Genomic DNA, 19305 nt, shown 5'->3' on the forward strand with positions numbered 1-19305 from the left:
TGGTTTGTAAACTATGCCGCTTGCTTGGAATGCACCAAGAACACTATTCAACCTAACAAGGATCATATTTATCACTTCATTCTCCATCGTTATCCTTCGTTGAATGGAATGTACATAAACCTGATCATCATTATAGGGAATGTATAGTTCCGTTATTATAATGCAACACAACGCCATGGTGTCCGAAAATAGTCTTTAAAGTGCAATGTAGTGAGTGTGCAAAATGAGCATAAAACATAAACTGATACGGAGCAAACATAAGTTCGCCTATGATTTTTTTTAACATTTATGCTACACTACCGACATACATATTATCAGCGTTTCACTTTGTGGCATTGATCGTAGGAACAAACTCTTTTCTGATTGAAAGAGAGTAATAGCCTTTGGCCTCTAGGTAAGCCCTCCGGTTTTTCAATTCAGTAGCCTGTGTCATCATTTGGTTGCATCACAAAAATTGATTGGTAGGTACTTATAGTTTACCGGATGCTTTCTTTGTCTTTATATTTTATTAAATATATGATAAATTGAATTATCGGGTTACTACCGAGCATCTGGTCTGTGCGGAATCGTTTTGATTGCAATGTACGATTGCAATGTAACGGCAAGCAAAAATTGGCAACGAACTATTTCTTCTCCACCTAACGATCTAATATTTCCTAACTTCACGACCACTAATCGCCTCGGATGTACCAGACCTCGAGGTAGTTTGAACCGGGCTGCAAAAGGCCACACATTTTCTCTGTAGATATTTCGAAGTGTTACACCCTTCGGGTTCTGAAAATGCTGAAATAAAATACATTGCATGTGTTAAAATCATGCCACTTATTTTTATTTCAATACTTTGCTTACCTTGCAGAGAAAGTTATGATTTTCGACCATACAACTTGAGATAATAAATGCCTCCGCTCATAAATATATGCCTGCAAATCTATTTCCACATTTTATGTTCCGTTGCTTTTGGCTAGCCGTGTTAAAACCACCCGTGTTTACCAAAATTGAAAAGGTAAACAAATCTTATTTACAAAAAATATTTCACATCGCATGACCAACACCCCCGACAGTGTTCCAAAACTTACCGTGCCATATGTCAGGGTTGCAGCAAACCCTTAGGGGGGGGACTACAAAAATCTTTTACCGTTTTGTGTTTTTAAAAAATACCTTTTCTTCTTGCGCACACATTGGATCCCTGAGTAGGAGGTATAAACTACATGTCATCCAGTATTCGAGATACGCGGATTTTCGAGATACGCGGATTTCTTTGGAACGCATCATCCGCGTATCTCGGGTAATTACTGTACTGTGGTTTTTAAAAATCACAGGCACGGATAATCGAGTACGCATGGTTTCGCCGCGCTATTTGTGATTTGCGTTTCGCTCGATTGTCAGTTTTCCGCATGTAAACAAATAGATCGAGTCAACATACACGCGGCTTTTATTGTTGCACCCGTTTTATTGAAACAGTGTCCTAAATCACAGGTTTTAAGTGAACTGAAAAACTTACGATGGATCCAGGGTTTTGTCCCAAATGTGGCACCATTTTGCCAACCCTCAAATTAACGAATAAAGTGTCCTGCTACAGCTGCCAAAGTGGATTTGATGCTGCGGGTAAATTGCATTGCAACTGCACATCTTTCATTGAATGCTAACCCATGTTTTGTGAATTTTCAGCTTTTGGCACGATGGAAACAGAGTATACAATTCATTTCAATTCGTATGAAAATAAAAAATCTGACCAAGCAGAACGCAGTGAAGGAGAAGCAGCAGAGGGGCCGATTGTTAACAGGCAGTGTCCCATGTGTGGCAACGACCAGATGTCGTATGCTACTTTACAGCTTCGGTCTGCGGATGAAGGTCAAACTGTATTTTTCACATGTACTAAGTGCAAGTAAGTTTTACAAAATCTTTCGCAAAAGTATCATTTAATCTAATTGTGCAACGTTCTTTTCTAGGTACAAAATGTCGGAAAATTCGTAGCTATTTGTTCCGCGGATTGTTGTATTAAGAATAAAAATATATTGACGGATCAAATGCCGTTAACCACTAACTGGAAGGTCCAAAACTTATAACATTTATATTATTGATTGAAATACGTAAAAGATGGGTTTGAAGTAAACTGTTGCAGGACCAGAACATGGTTTAAGATGATTAATGGGCGATGCAGTGGGTCGTACCATTTGTATATTTTCCAATAATATTTCAACACAAAAGGCTTACAATCCTTGATTGGCCATAGAAAAATAAGAAAACAAATGTTTTGCCTAATTTGATTAATTAATTTTCATGAATAACTTCTGAAAAGTAAAACTTCGTTCAGACTATCTTCACCGTAACCAACTTTGTAGTCCCTGTATTCTATGACTATTTCGTTTCTCTTTCAGTTTCCCTTTCAATGTAATTATCATATTGTACGAAGACGGTCGACGTACCTCTAGGCTCTTGTTCTCATATTCTCAGAATGTTTATAAATCATTTTTATGAATTATTTGATTCTGTACCAACGTAGATAATTTGAAAAATAAACCAATATTTTTTCTGTTGACAGATCAATCCCTTGTGTCAAATGTCAACTGGCTTGTCAGCGCCATGTATGTAACAACCTTGGTCATGACACCGAACAACTTGCACGGCAGCGCTTCGATCCATTGATTTTAATTGCTAAAAAACTTGGTAGCGTGCGGTTGCTCTCGTGTGCAGTGCTTTCCCACATACAACTAATCAGTGTGAAAACTCACGAAATTCGAAAGTTTTGTTTCTTTTGTGCTAAGGTACTTGTTGGTAGGCAGATTAAACGGTGGTGTGCAGTGAATTTGGTTTAAATCTGGTGCGGAAACTTACCGATTGAATCATGAGTGAAAAGCAGGACCCACAAAATGGCGATCACCAGAACGGCCGCAACGATGATGATGTAAGTAAAGCGCTCATTTTATCTGTATTATCTGTTTAACAAAAGATGATTGAAGCACTACCAATCGATGCAGAAACGTTTATTTCATATATTAAGCCGTGGGGCGTATTTAATGCTTTGGATTTATATTTGACTACGTACGTCTGATGCGAATTTTATCTGCTGCCGACGCCATATTGAATTTAATGAACATGATGCTCATGATGGGTGTGTGCGTGCAGCCTACTTCCGAATGAAAAACACAAGCCGGTCTCCATAATGTGTACCTCTATCTAACTTTTCACTATCGGAAAACGTTCCTTTTAGCGGTTTTGTGCTCGGTTTTTTTTATTTATTTGATAATATTCTAACGTTTTTACTACACTAATTGTTGTTGTTGCGATATATTGTAAAAAAATTAATCTCGAATAAGTAAGATGTTATATGTGCCACGACGGAATGGATGAAAATGATCACGAATATTCTATGCTCGTAGTGCTCTTATCGTACCTCTCGGGGTTCCATGTATGTAAGTGAAGCCATACATACATCTAGAGATATTTATGCCTTCATTTGTTAGTGGAAATAAACTACGCATATTCTATGTGGCTTTATTTTCATCGAATATAATTCATATCAATTGACCTATATCTGTTTATTGAAGCATTTTTTCGCTAATAATCTGCGCATGTATGGAACATAAACTAATTACCTGCTTCATCGTGGATTGTACCCCAACTAGGGAATGCCTTTTGAACTGGAGAAAAGAGAACGATCGGTAGATGTAAACTATAAGTTTCATTTGTTAATTAACTTTTCAAATGTTCATTTCAGGAAATTCGCGAGCCAGAACATCTTCGCAAGCTGTTCATCGGCGGTCTGGACTACCGTACAACGGACGATACGCTGAAGGCATATTTTGAAAAATGGGGCAAAGTGGTGGATGTGGTCGTAATGAAGGATCCGAAGACGAAACGTAGCCGCGGATTTGGTTTCATTACATACTCGAAATCGTATATGATTGATGACGCACAGGCGAGCCGTCCGCATAAGATTGATGGTCGTGTGGTTGAGCCGAAGCGTGCCGTTCCACGGCAGGATATCAACCGCCCGGAAGCTGGCTCGTCGGTGAAGAAACTGTTTGTTGGCGGTCTGCGCGATGATTTCGATGAGGAACATCTGCGCGAGTACTTCTCGAAGTATGGTAACGTCATTTCAGCCTGCATTGTGACAGATAAAGACAATGGCAAAAAGCGAGGCTTTGGTTTTGTAGAGTTCGATGATTACGACCCAGTGGACAAAATTATTTGTAAGTATTGTGCAGCTTGAATTTGGCAAAATGTTTCGCCGAATGACTAAATATTAACTAAATTTTAAAATCTTTGGTAATTTTCAGTGCAAAAAAGCCACACGATTCAGAACAAGCTGCTGGATGTAAAGAAAGCACTGCCAAAGCAGGATATGGACCGGTACAAGAATGACATGGGTCGTACTGGTGGTGGTGGTGGCGGCGGTGGTGGTGGCGGTGGCGGAGCCTGGGGCAACCAACGCGGCAGTGGCGGTGGTGGCTGGAACAGCCAGCGTGGTAGTGGTGGTGGCGGCTGGGGTAACCAGCGCGGTGGTGCCACAAACGATTGGAACAGCGGTGGGTTTAACAATGGTGGTGGTTTCAACAATGGAGGTTTCAACAACGGAGGAAACAGTTGGAACAACGGAGGTGGAAACCCATGGGACAATGGGTGCGGTTCGCAAGGTCAGGGTGGCTGGGGCAACAACGGTGGCAATTGGGGTGGCAACAGCGGCGGTGGTGGTGGTGGATGGGGTGGAAACGAATTCGGGAACAACTACCAACAGGGATATAATGCTGGCCCGGTGCGTGCCGGAAACAATTTTAACCAGCGAGCGGCACCCTACGGTACCGACGGTAGTTATTACGGCGCATACTAGTCGATAGCTAACCGATTAACTTGCGTTTCCAGGCAACCAAGGTGCTGGGAGCAGCGGAAGATACGGCACTAGCCGTAGGTATGGATCTTGAGCTTGAAGATTGAATGTCCCGTAAGATAAAATGTATAAGATCGTTACTCACTTGCGTATCAAATCCACCTGTCCACCTTTCGTTGCGCATCTTTTTTTTTGTTGAATCAACGACTTCTTTTACCCCCCATGTTTTGCGACTTGACGAGTGTGTGGTAATGCATTAACACGATATCGATCGTTTCGAACTATCCTTCACCACCGTTCGTTTGTTCACCGTGTCATGTCAGCCCGCATGTCACACCACACATTGTTTTAGTGTTGTTGCCCCGCCGTCGACCGCATGTGTTGCTAACGGAATGCTCTCGCACATTGTTTTTGTGCGTGCCATCGTGTCTTTCTTATCAACAGCACAGAACCACCATAATGCAGCACAGCTATCCAAAGGTAAATATTTTCATATTCCCATTCTTTCCAGTGTTAAACTATATATATTTAATCGTTCCTCACTATAAAATAATCAACTCCATATAGTTCATTCATTATTATTTTTTGTTGACCATTTTTCCATTACTTTTGAATAATTATTTTTTGATATTTATCATCAAGTACTTATTCAATATAAAGTGCTTTATTACCATTACCATGTACCGAAATATTTCAATGTATCGTCCAAATTTTGTTAGTAGAATAAGTTAGTGATTTTGCTAAAGGACATTTTTAAGATGAAGCTAAGGAAAATAGCGGAAGTTTCAATACACGAATCAGCAAGATTATTTGTGTATTTTTCCCAAAATTTGATATCAGTAACTGATGCTCCTGATTGTTGGGATCGATCATCGGTATTCTGCAAATCAAATTTGTTTCTCGATCGTGGAATGAATAATGCTGGCTATTTTTGATGTTTGGTTATTCTACTGCAGGAGGAATACACGCTTAGTGTAATGATCACTAGTGTAAGATTTGTTTTTCCCATTTCCTGTATGCATTGTACTTTACACCATTTCAGTATTTTGTTTCTTAAATTTTAGCCGATCTACGATTTTAGGTAGCTTTTGTCACGTCGTGACTGAATATTTGACTCTTATCTCTAATGTAAAAATCATTTGTATTTTTCTTCATTCTTATTAGGTACAAAGCAAGGTTTTAAATGAGCTAGCTAAAACAGTACATTGCATACCAGTCACAGTGAGAAAAAGCGTACTCAGGCAGGATCAGTGTATTATGGCAGTGACAAAGTACAGTGGCATTACCGTTAAGGGCTTCGATGGCAGGCAGAGAAGCAAAAAAGAGGTACAATCTATAGGCCACCGAGCAGCACATTAACAACAGGAAGGAGTGCAGGAGCGCACACACGAGATCAAGGAGAGTCACGAGATATTGAGTAGTGGAGAAGGTTATTGCATTCAATTGCCAGGATCAGCTCCACTTTGCTCTGTAGACTAATCGCATAAACCAGCAACATCAGGCGCAACCCTTCCCTCGTCAGTTTGAGCGGTTTCTACAATTCAACGTATACAAATGTGTGATTTGTAAAATGAATCACATCATCACTGCAGAAATCGACCTAGTATGACAGTGGTAGGAAAAAGACCGGAATTTGAAAGGATGTAACGTTTTGCAATTTGTCTGTGTTCCCTTTCCTCTAATTCTCGTGTCACGGGCAGTGGTGGTTTTACAAGACCTGATGAGTGAGTAGTGGACAATTCCAGAAAAGAAAAAGAATGGCGCAGCTCTATGATTTTTTTTATGACACTAATAGAAAGACAACAATTTTCAATGAAAAGTCTCTGCGCGTTTTAGCGTTTGATCTGCTGTGCACCACAACAACTGACTTGACTCAGCATAAACCAATCGAAAACAAAGTGAACCATAATAAAGAAAATCCCCGTGTATCGGAATAGGAAAACTTATTAAAACATAACACACCAATATAACGTTCAAGATCTCGCTGCTACCTTAGTTGTCGGTATGTAACACAGCCCTTGTGTTTGCGATGAAACAAATAGCAAGTAATATTATATTTATTAACTATAAATGTATAGATGTATGGAATCGAAATAGATTAGAGATCAAGAAGATCGATACGAAGTATGCTTTATATTTTCCAGGTTAATTTTAGCAAGATTGGTTTTGGTACATAGCATCCCGCATAAACACACACAAATTTTAATCCACAAAACAAACAGTCAAAATATTAGTTTTTTTTTTTGGATCAGACAGAATTTGCAGTCACAGTCCAATTTCCACGTTGCAGAGACATAAGATCATAAGAAAGAATAGAGTTCAGTTACAAAGCAAGAAAGAATGTAAGAAGTGGCAAATTTGGTTGCTAGAAAGAAAACAAACGAAATCGTCCAGGAAACTAACATGACTAGGAATTTGAGAACTTTGCATGCAATGAGGAGATAAAGCAGGCCTACGGCGCAAGCACGGAACTGAACTTTTGTAGTGTCTCAAACAATGTGGTGTGTGTTGTATATAGAATATATATGTTTTTCTTCATAAGGTGGTATGAAAGGATCCTTTTAAGTCATTTAGCATCAGTTGCAATAGATGATATAGTGGACTAGATTGTTTCGATTAAATTTTTCGATTAGTAATATAAAAACCAAGAGAAAAACAAAGAAAAGCAATGGGGTAAGATTATAGATTTGGGTTGTGCAACCAGCCTTTATCATTTATCTCAGCTACCTTAGTAGGAAGTCAGTTAGTCCCTGTACGGTCAACATGCATACATGATTTCTATCTATCCTTATTGTGACACTGCTGGACAAAACGAGAAAAATGTAGACTTGATTCGATAATAATAATATGTGCGCAATGGTTGATAGTGAGTAAAATTATGTCAGCCGACCTGATAAAATACTAACAGTCGAAAAATGATAGAGGAATCTTTTAATTCATTATATGAACACTTGAATAAGTTAGCATGAAGGTTCAAAGACTTGCTAAAACCACCCAGTACCCGTTTATTTAAGTTTTGAAATTCGCAACTTTACACACATAGTTACAGAACCGTAATAACATACACAACATCCCTCCTAGGAGAGAGGATTTAGGGAACACAAAATGAAGAATACTTGAAACATACTTTGAGCGTAAGATCATGTCGCAGTAAAATACAAATAAATTAGATAAGAGTACAGTTTCGTTCGTATCTTATTAGTATTTCGAAGTTTGTCACAATTTGTCATAAATGCACTGTGTTGTATCCAGACGGTAGTCCTCAGAAACAGGCTAAGTAAGGTACTGACTGAGAAGCTGACTTTTTGAGCATTAAGCTAGCAAGAGTGAGCCAGCACGGTGCATATGTAATGTTCGTGGTGAGAAGAAGGATCACGGAAGGATATTTCTCAGCGAGCTTTATGTATAGTTGTGCCTGCGTTTGTATGTGTGTGTGAATTGTGTGTGAGAAAGAAAAGAAGTGAGGGTTTATGGTAAAGGTATCTTCGTTTCCGGCGCAATTATAATACAAAGGGTTCCACAGGTAGAAGTGCACAGTATCACACATAAGAGGCGTCAGATAACACGTAAAAAGTCCAGCACAGGATGATGATCAACACCGCAGCAAAGCAGGGCTTGGTAAAAGCGTGATAGTATCGCTAGCGCTCCCAACTTTTTTTAACTGCAGAACCGCTTCCGTTGTAGAGAGGGAAGGATTGAGCGCCTAATATAAGGAAAAAGGACGATGCGCGACAGAGAACAGCTTGACACTTCTATCAGGCGATGGTGGTTAGTTTGCACATTTTTAACGTACAGTCACGTGCAGCTAAAAGAATGTGCCATCATATCTGTATTGAGTTATATATGTTTCACTTTTAGATGCGTTCAATTAGCTTCCTTTAGATTTTACCTTTTCACTGGATCGCAAGAGGATTTAAGAAGTTTTTGAACATCGTGTGCGTAATTTCCGTTCATCCATTAACAATCTCCGCATTAGTTTATGACGCGTCTTCGACAGCAGTGGGATGCACTTTTACAAGGGATTTCCAAACCACACCGGTGTGTGTGTTATTATTTATCCCACCCTAACTTTGCAACAAATCGTTTTGTTGCTAGTAACTAGTAGATTCCAGCGAGCTGTCTGTGTATGGTCCATCATTTCTATTAATCTATTTTCAGCATAATCTTTCCGACTCCAGTATTACATTGCGAAACCAATATTTGTAGAATCAATTTTTGTAAGATTTTAGTAGGTTTCGTGAGCGAAAAAATCTGCGCAGTTTCGTACATTCCTTCAATACCTTATTTTAACCCATTTCCTATATTAATACGCAAACTTTAAATATTAATAACCCTATCTATAAACACATTTTTATTGTTTGTTCTTTTTATATTTTTACTGTGTTTTTTATTAATGATTGTTCTTCTCTTATATTATTTCTTGTGATTAATTTCTTCTTAAGTGTTTATTTAAGGGCGCAAATATATGAGCGTTGTACAAAGGGGCAAACAAGAAAAAACTCACAAATAATACAATACACTTTCGGTTGAGTGTGGGAAAAAGGCTTGGTTTTCTTAGCACAAAAATCTAGAATGCACACCTGGTAGCAACGCTCTTATGTTTGTAACGTGTGTTTGTACATATTGTTTTATACTCACCGTTTAATGCTCTGTTAGTTACTTATCCAGCAACTTAAGCATATCAAACTCAAACGCTTCCAATGCTGCTAGCCGCGATACAGCGGAACTGGCAGGTAGGTGTCTGTGCTTGCTTTGCGTTAATCTATAGACCTTCCTGCGGTTGGAGGAGGATGGGATGAATAAAATTTTCGGTAAGTGTAATTTTGATTTATTTAGTCTTATAACTTCGTGTAATACATTTATTGTCTTTGTTTTTTACATGATATGTTCATCAATAAACTAATAGTTGACAATTAAAAGGATTAGACTTTTCTTGTAAAGAGCCCTAGGAGGAGATGTTAGTTATCCGAAAAACAATGCACATGATCAGTTTCAAATCTTCCTTTTGGGTCAAATTATAGGATTAAGACGAACACATCGAAAAAGGATTGGTAAGAAAAGATCAAACAATTAAATCAAATATTGCTTCGTCTCTAACATTTAACAAGGACTAGTTACATTCGTTGGTGGATATGATTTTGCCAAGGATTTATTTCGATCAGGCTATTCCGTTGTAAATCTGGTACTCGCTGTGCGACGCTTGCTTCTAGTGTTGATTTATCTTTTTGTTTGCTCCTTATCACTGTCACGATCACTGCGAGGTCCCTGGTGTTCCTGATATCGCTTTGTTTCTGGATTCGGATGTCCTGACCTTTGCAATGTCCTGTTCGATGCATACGACTGCACTGGCTGTGTCTGATGCTGTGGTGGCAGCTGGCTATGGTGTAAAGGGTGTTGGTGAGGTTGTTGCGTAGCAATCAATCCAGGGGGATATTGTGGGCTGAACGGTGTAAGTAGCCCATTTACTGCGGCGAATGTCCTGAAGATGATATGAGACGTTTGGTATGAAAAAAAGCTTAGAAACCAGCCATTATAGCACGTTGGACTTACCGATACTGCTGATCAATTTGTGCTTTTTCGATACGTTTATCTTTTGCACGGCGATTTTGAAACCATATTTTAATTTGGGTTTCGGAAAGTTTCAACACCTCTGCTAGTTCGAATCTTCTACCTCGGGAAATGTACTCGTTTCGATGAAATTCAACTTCGAGTCGCAAAGTTTGTTCGCTGCTGAATGTAGTGCGTTGCCGTCTTGGACGTCCTTCTTTTTTTCGACGGCGGGCCACTAAAGAAAGCAAAACAGAACGTTTAATAACTCATGCCGGTCCCTCGTGTTAATAAGTAGCATTATGCAGATATTTTGCATGACCTTGCATATTCAAATGGGAGTGACTTCGTTTGAATTGTGTATAACGAACCATACAGTAGCGGCAGGCAAACGTGTCTTAGACCAGCGAAGGATATACTAGCATCGATGTTATCCGATATCAATATCATATACAATATCGATGTTTTGCATTTGTGGACGAAATAGATAGATGTTTGCAAAAAACCACATAGATTTATGATTCATACAGATTCTGGTAGCTGACCCATTCTATACGGCGTCTATAGGAAGATTCATTTTCTATAGTCTAGGCACGCAAGGTCTTTGAATCCGGCCCGCGAAGGAAGAACGAGAACATCGATTATTATCTGGCTTGAGTGAGGTTTAGCTTGGAAAATAGAAGAATAATTTGTATATGTTGTGCATGTATTCTTTTACACTTAAGTAACACGCTCTTGAATCTTCTTGAAGTCCAAACAACTGTTGAATTTTAATTCCTTCCGACTGCTCCCTGCCTTTCTGATTTGTCTTGGCCCGCAACATAATCTTTGTTTGCAAACCGGCCCGCAAGCCAAAATGAGTTTGACATCACTGGTCTATAGGGAGAACTAAAGGACACACATCTTCTTTGCACTTTTGATTAAACTTAGCAAGTTTGTAGCAATGAAAATCACCAACATCTTATGCCGGGTGATGGTGATAATGCAGGAACTACTTAACTCTTTTTGATGCGTTCTCTAATAGGGTAGCGGAAACATGGTAGGTCCACATCTAGATGCCGCGATGGCTTTGATGCATCCGGAGCTCGGATTTGAATGGGTTAAAAGATACCTGTAAAACAGCTAAACACCTTGTTGTGATCGAGCCTGGACGAGCCTTATTATACCAGTTGCTCGCCGTCGATGGTCAGCGATGTCGATGTCGATGTCGTGCAAGGAGGGCTCGGCAGGTCAACGGTCCTTCGGCATCGAAGAGAGCAAATCGGAATGGCGCAATCGGAGCTGAAGGGATCGGTCGTGTGCGCGCAAGTCATAAGCGTGTAATCTTTTAACCTCGTTTTAAATGTTAAATATAAGTTCTTGTTTGTAACCCGCGGTGTAATTCGTCCCATTAATATCACACGCGTTCACGGACATAAAACATCTGATATGGACTAGCTTCTTATTCGCGCTGGTTGAAGATTATGAAAACTGTCTGAGATCTGCCGCAACATAATTTTGGGACATTGAGAAGGTTTGTTAATTTTCGGTATTATTTTTATCTACTACAACCCATCGGCTCCTTTGCTCTCTTAAAATGATGTGCTGAGGCCAGGTTAAACGAAAACGCTACATTCTCCTTATGAAACTGCTCGTCGTCAGCGGGAATTATTTGCAAATATTTTGTTAGCATAGAATGGAGAAAAGTTGTGGCTAAAGATAAAATCGATCGATTTTAAATACATTCTTCAAGTAATAAGCAATTGCATCTTTGAATCATTATAACTGATATGATGTCAAAAAAGAACTCTGGATAATCTAAACCATCGTTAATTTGTGAAATGCGAGAATATGATGGCCCAAACTAGAAATAGGCTTCTACGGAATATGAATAGTAAGTGAATAGTAAACGTTTTTCTTGTTCTGCATTCAATGTAGAAATTGTTTCAAGAAGCATTGATGCATAATTCCTTAGTCACTCGTTGCATGTCCAAAACGATACCGCTACTACCTAATCTCGATTACTATTATGATTATAATGATGATGAAGATGAAGACGATGAAGATAATGTTTATGGTGAATTCAGTTGAAACCGTTCCAGCACCACCGCCTAGAAAAAGGAAGCATTCGAGCAAACATTTCATCTGTGCAATGGTGGTACGACACTCGGTCGGGCTGTTCTGTTTTCTCAATCCGAGCAAACCCTCTGTTTTTTCATCCTTTTACAATGTTATTATTTCTGTGCTCGTTTCCACACCAAGGCGATTATCAAAACGATCGTGGGAGAATCGTAATGATGGTGAAATATGAATTTTATTTGTATTGTGTTTTGGGCGCTTTAGCATGGGTTTTTCTCGTCCTGCAGAAAAATGGTTTGAGGGAAATTGCAAGAATTTTCCTCGATGGGCCCCCGTTGATTACAACGTTTTCGGAGAGATTTTTTTGTTATTGCGCTGTGATGCTACCTTAACTGAAATCTTGTATCTTAATGAAAGTGAATTCAAGTGGAAAGGTTTTAGTCTTAGACCGAATGAAAGTTGAAGATCATGATTCGAGATAATCCAGGAGTCAATCTTTATGAATATTTGTTTGCAATGGATGAGATATGATAAGCGTGGTACGGTTATTTGGTTGCGAGGTTGATGAAAGTGGTTGAATGAAAAAAAAAAACGCTAATTTCGATAGCGAATTTATTTATACGAGATGTAAAGGGAGAAAAAAAGGATTCCTTTTGTTGTAAATAACAAAGATCCGTTTTTCGCCTATCTAAAATATCTTGCTAGTATGTCCGGTTGGTTGAGTAAAAGTATCCTTCAATTTCATGATAATTATTTTTGTTCCGTAGAACACGTTTGAATCAACATCTCAGAAGATTGACGAAGAAAGAGAAGAAATACTGTTGTGTACGAAAATGTTATGCAAAATCAGAAAATGAGAAGCAAAATTCGAAAATCTCCGGAGGTCCTACAACTGTACGCGAGCTATCGAGAAATTAAAATTAATGGTATTGTAATGATCTTCTTTTTATAAATTATTATTACAACCGATTGCATTTGGTATATTTGTTAAATATTTGTAATTTTTGTACTTTAATTGCAGTTTCCACCAAACCAGTCTATTCCATATCCTGGTCGAATATGTTGCTTTTAATCCGGTGCTTAGTCGTCTATCAGGATGTTTCCATATGTCTATACTCCATCGTGAATGAATCAATGAGCCAGTCACTGTGTTTTCCAATCCGATTGCATCATCAAAACACTACCCAGTTCAGGAAAAAAGCATACTTCCGTACTTAAATCGACAGTGGATGGAGAAGATATTCGGGTTTGCAAACAAGGGTACAGAAAAACAAGGCAATAACAATCATTGCTCGTTCCAATTCATGTTTAGGAAAGCGTAAAAATTATCATCTGTTGTTCGAGGACGGTTTTTCACACTGTCCACATCTTTACCCCAGCTGGTGAGCATAGTCACACGAGCCTAAAGAGCGGAAATATGATGATAATTCCTGCAATCATGGAAACCACCGATGCCAAATAGCAATGGGATGATTTAGTTGGCCGTACCACCCCACCGCTGGTTGGTTTGGTGGAAAAGCAATCCGGCTTTTTAGGGACGACAGAAAACTCTGGCTGTTCCCAGTAGTAGCAGTAGCGCAACCAAAGCGCAAAAAACAAACCTTCCCCTCCGGATGCTGGGACAGATGAGTGGCGGGGACGCTCGTATTGTCCACCGGAAACGATGCGGAAACGTACTTTTGCCAAACAACAAGCGCTTTTCCCGATCTCAGTTCTGTCGGGTGGCCGTTCTGCCTGCGGTTGTGGTGCGTGTGTTGATATAATATTTATTTGGTGGCGGGAAAACGAGATAATCTTTTCACGAAAGCCGCCTCGTTCCACTAAGGAGTGGGAAGAAAGTGTGGTGTGTGAAAACTAACTTTTTCCCATCTTGTGCTTGTTGTGTTCGTTCGTAAGGTAGGTTGCCTTACCTTTTGCGTTCATTGTTTCGTTGTCCTCTCGTGGTCGAGGCGCCAAAGCGTAAAAAGTCCACATTATGTGGTTTACCCCAGTGGGCGTGTAGGAGAAATCATCGTGGAAAAATGGTAACTTACACGATGGGACTATATTAGAGGAGTTTAGTCAAGGGCTGATTTTGAAGCATCGCAAAGCGATCTTATTTTTGCGCCAGAGCGTAAATGATGCTTTCGCGCTCGAAGAGGGAGAACAACATGTGCCATTGTGCAATACGAAGGCAGGGGAAGTTAATTGTTCGCAGATAAAATTGGTTAGTGTGATAGGCGATATGTTACACTCAGCATATTTTTGATGCGAAATTAGGAGCCAGAGAAGAGATTCGACCGAATCTTCTAAATTAATGGGGTTTATGGATGTATTTATAGTTTAAAATTAGCATAGTTTAAAATTTATTGCAAAGATGTATTTTTATAAATCGACTATATGATAGTTTGTAACCATCTCATGATCACTTGAAATGGCGTACGATCTAATGTAACGGAAGTTTTCATTCGTTATCTCATCGCAACTGATTTTTCTTCCCTTCACAGCTAGTACTGACTTTGCAGCTCTAATAAATAAATAAATGATCTGCTTGTCCATGAACAAGACATGCAAAACATTCCATGATTTAAAGTATTACAACTTTTGTTTTCTATTTTTAAATTTTTGGTCACATTTTAGATTGATTGTTGAAAGTTGATTAATAGAATGATTAATAAAATCAAAATTATTGCACAACACTTCAATATGTGGCATGGTTGATAGGTTGTCTACACAGAAGATAAAGTTTAAAAATGTTTCATTATTAAAATTTTAAGTTTTTTTAGCATACTGTAATGTTGTCATTTTGGAAGAATCTAAATTTAAAACGAAAAGAATCATGTAAATGGTGAAACGAATCAAGATGAAGATTTTAAATACGATCCAATTTCCATTCCAATTTTGTGGCTGAAGGAAATGCATATCCTTGGTGACATATTTCCGATTTCCCGAATTAAACCTTGCTACTAGTTCTTTCGTACACCCCCAGGACGATAGGATTACATCTGAAACGGGGAAAACCCCCTCTAAAAAAATATTGCATCGAATGATCGTATGATCGGACGTGCGCCTTCGGTGCGAATTGCGGTAAAATCAGTTTGCGGTAATTTGAGAAGGTTTCTGCACCTCGAAACAAGCACACCCATATGCTACCGAGACACGACTAATAATCGGTACGTCCGGCAAGCATATCATCAAATGCAACGGATGTCTTCCAGGGGTGTTCTGAAGGAATTCCACAGCCAAACACGTAAGGTTTCTTTCCCTTTTGCGCACTGATTCTTCGCTACCCAGTGTTGGTTTAGTTCCATGAGAATCCACATGTCAAGGCTCATTGACTTTTGCGCATCAAAAAAACAGAAAAAAAGGAAAGTTCATCACCTTTGCTGAATGGGACGGGCGGCTAAAATCACAAGCACGAAAAAAGTATTGCACTTGGAACAATCGCAAATACCTACCAGCCCAAGGGGTCGCATATTCCGTTTTGTGTAATCTTTTAATAAGCCATAAAAATTACGGTACCATGTAGAATATTGACAGCAAATGATTCCTATGTCTTCGTTTAAAAAAGCGATTTCTTTGATAAACGAAAACGGGAACCATATGGTTCCAGTAGCATCCGGATGACCATTGCTGAAGAGTAATGGACAGGAAGTTAATTTTAAAAGTAGCTAGATTGATTTCTTGTTTGCTGTAAACGATATTAACCGGTCAGGACATTGACTAGTGCGTGTAAATGTATACATTGCTTTCGGAGTTCGTTAAGAACGGCCAGGCGCCGTATTGCTTATAACTATTGGAGTTTTAAACTACCATTTAATTCACTTTAGTTGGAGGGTATTTCCTTCTCCGAACCTTATCCTAGGTGTACTCGGTTGATAAGCAGGCCTTTATCGATTTTTTTTATCAGATTTAAAATATATTTCCACAGATCCTTTATTTTTTTAAATAGATTTAAAGTATGTTTCCACAGATAAAAAGAATTAAGCAAGCTGGACTCTAAGGAAGGCATTAATGGAGATTTGAATAAATCACAAAAGAATTCAAATTAATGCCCAGTTCAATAATAAAATCATATTTAACATTTCGTGAATGGTTCAATCTAATCTAAAAAGAGTTTTTAATCTTTTAAAAAAAAGTTGACCATAACTCCCAAAAACTGATTTATACACGTTATACACGAGAGAATCATGAATAATTGTTATATGAAATTAGTTTTAGTACTGGTAAAGATCACACGAAAGGCAATTTTCCAGACCACCAGAGTCCAGAGACCAGATAGATCACTAAAGATTGATAAACGAAAAAATTTGGATCACTCATGCTGAGCCAGGAACCTCATGTTCCGTCTAATATGAACCAATTACCCTTCTATTATGAACATTTAGTGTTCATTTGTACAATATTAAACATTAAAATTGATGAGAATTTAAAGATATTTCACGGGGCGGGCCGGTGGTGTATGTGTTAAACGGCGCCAGTTCCACACGACAGAACCGGTTACCAAATCCGATCCGAACCGTGTTCCCCGGTAGCCAGGATTAAATATCGGGTTACTAGACTTATTTTTAAGTCTAGTGGCTGGCGTGACCTTAGTGGTCGTTAGGCCAAAAAAGAAGAAGAAGATAAGCGCACTTCACATCGCCACAACCAATGGCGGATTTAGATTTCCGGGGGCTCTAAGCGGACTTGCGGGGTTCTAAGTGGGAAAGCAAAGCGGAAAACCTCCTGCAAATTTCTTGGATTGAGAAAATATTTCTGATTACACAAACTTGTGAATAAGGGAGATCCCTCTAGGCCGCTTACCGTCAAACCCGCCACTAGCCACAAGTCACCTAACTTTTCAATGGTCTATTTAAAACATGCTAACTATTCCAGTTTACTTACAAAATGCAGATAATCCCGCCGGCAGTTGTGCTCCGTCATGTGCAATTCCAAAAAATGGTCGAAACGAAGTAGCACCGTAACCTCCCGCAGACGAAAAGAAAGTCGAAACGGCCATGCCGGGTTGCCGCTGTGACACGCCGGCTAAGGATACATCGCTCTGTTGGGGCAGATGCTGAGTTGGCAACGGTACAATGGGGAACTGTGATGTTGTAGCACCTATCCTGGCACCTGGATACTCGGGAGCAGGTCCGTAATGTTGTGGACCTGCTGGATGGCGATCGGATGGCAGCGGAGGTGACGAAATGCTAGCATTCTGGGAAGAATCTTCCTCAATATCCACTGCCAGAGACGACCGTGGACTGGCGGAATTGATCGAACTGGTCACTGACACGGATTTTTGCGAATCACTAAAATGGTGGGTTTCAATAAGCGCACATGCATCACTAGCCTTTGCTAAAACATTATTAGGGTCGCTGCGTATAGTGGCCGGTCGAATATCTTCACTGCAATTAGCATCGTTGGCACGATTATCCCGCTCGAGATGACCATAAAGTCGCTCGAAGAACTTTCGCGGTGAAAGCGGTCTGTTTAACGGTGGATCGGTTATTGTCGCGGTGGTACACGGCACTGTTTCGCTGTACGGAATGTGAAGCTCGGAAGCGATGGGACCACTATTGGCGAGCATATCGTACACGACCAGTTTTACATGCGGCAGAGAACAAGCCCGAAAATCCGTCGATCCACCTGTGCGAAAGGTTTTTATGACTATGAGAAATGGATTGTTTGGGCGAAAGAATTTATGCCACTTGGTTTACAACACTTTTGGACAAGGTATCAACGGTGGATGGCTGTGTCCCGAGTGTAGCATAATGGCAAGGATGCACCGTGCCGGCTGATGTAGACATTCTGACCTACGGAGGAATGTAACAAATAATGGAGTAAACAATCGACCTCATTGGTAGACGTGCCGGCCAATCAGAGCAGTTGGCGAACAAGCATGAGTGTAATACTGGTGCAACATAGCAACGGTTTTTTGCGCATGTGCCTTGATTATCTTCACATTTTGCCATAAGAAAATGTCTTGTTTTTTTATGTATTTTTATTTTATGAACTAAAATGTACGTGTATTTCATGAAATTGTATACAATTAGAGTGGTCAAATGCGTTTTTTGGATATTTTTAATATTTAGAATTTTAATTCAAAGCATTTTTTTTTAATTTTGTTTCCTGTCAGTTTTATGCTGTCAGATTATTAGAGCCACCCTGTGGTAGGAATGTTTGAATTTGAAATTTATGTTCAATATATTTTCTGATTTGGATTTGTTGTATAACTCTGTTCATTTTGCAAGTATTATTTTTTCAATGTTATCTTTTTGTCCGGCGCAAAGATATTAAATGTAATGGCTGTCCTATAATAGCTACACAACTATACATTTATTTACTATGAAGTCAGATAAGTTTGGTCCTACAAAATAGTGTTAAAAGTAGGTCCAGATAAAGCTCACCAACTTAGAATTTTTATATTTTTAACACGTTGTGTGCCATGTCTATCATTTTTGATAGACAGTGAAGTTTCCTGGGGGGCCATGTCTATCATTTTTGATAGACAGTAGTCATCATTTTCAAACTGTTATTTTTCCGCGGTGGCTGCGCTTTTGTACTTACAACCTTCGGCAAATATTAAGATAAGACTTTTATGAAACTAATTACATAGTTGGTTTTCGCAAATCTTCAGTCCATCAATTTATAAAAGTATATTTTTGGGATGCCTTTTTTCGAAAAATCTTAACGTTTTGTTCATATTGCTATCTCCTATGTCGCGCCGTTTGATCGTCTGCAGTGCGAGTGAGACAAATATATGCTTGAACAACAGACGATGGAACGGCGCTTCACAAGCGATAGCAATATGAACAAAACGTCAGATTTTTCGAAAAAAGGCATCCCAAAAATATGCTTTTATAAATTAATTGACTAAGGGTTTCCGAAAACCAACTATATAATTAGGT

General features: G+C 39.2%; 3 protein-coding genes across 3 annotated transcripts; 2 read left to right on the forward strand and 1 right to left on the reverse strand.

Annotated features, from left to right (window-relative positions):
- Positions 1 to 1380: 1380 nt before the first annotated feature.
- Positions 1381 to 2044, forward strand: LOC125762995 (DNA-directed RNA polymerase I subunit RPA12). The gene is made up of 3 exons (XM_049425672.1): positions 1381 to 1605; positions 1669 to 1885; positions 1950 to 2044. The coding sequence occupies exons 1-3, from the start codon at positions 1503 to 1505 to the stop codon at positions 1972 to 1974; spliced, it is 345 nt and encodes a 114-aa protein (XP_049281629.1). The 5' UTR covers positions 1381 to 1502; the 3' UTR covers positions 1975 to 2044.
- Positions 2045 to 2618: 574 nt separating this feature from the next.
- LOC125762992 (heterogeneous nuclear ribonucleoprotein 87F-like) lies at positions 2619 to 8009 on the forward strand. The gene is made up of 4 exons (XM_049425669.1): positions 2619 to 2905; positions 3719 to 4193; positions 4281 to 5308; positions 5993 to 8009. The coding sequence occupies exons 1-3, from the start codon at positions 2846 to 2848 to the stop codon at positions 4829 to 4831; spliced, it is 1086 nt and encodes a 361-aa protein (XP_049281626.1). The 5' UTR covers positions 2619 to 2845; the 3' UTR covers positions 4832 to 5308; positions 5993 to 8009.
- A 1739-nt stretch (positions 8010 to 9748) lies between these two features.
- Positions 9749 to 18788, reverse strand: LOC125762998 (homeobox protein rough). The gene is made up of 3 exons (XM_049425675.1): positions 17300 to 18788; positions 10379 to 10613; positions 9749 to 10307 (listed from the first exon to the last, which is right to left on the reverse strand). Exons 1-3 carry the CDS (start codon positions 17982 to 17984, stop codon positions 10046 to 10048), a joined length of 1182 nt encoding a protein of 393 aa, XP_049281632.1. The 5' UTR covers positions 17985 to 18788; the 3' UTR covers positions 9749 to 10045.
- Positions 18789 to 19305: the final 517 nt, after the last annotated feature.

This window comes from Anopheles funestus, chromosome 2RL (genome assembly GCF_943734845.2).
Source record: "Anopheles funestus chromosome 2RL, idAnoFuneDA-416_04, whole genome shotgun sequence".
NCBI lineage: Eukaryota > Metazoa > Arthropoda > Insecta > Diptera > Culicidae > Anopheles > Anopheles funestus.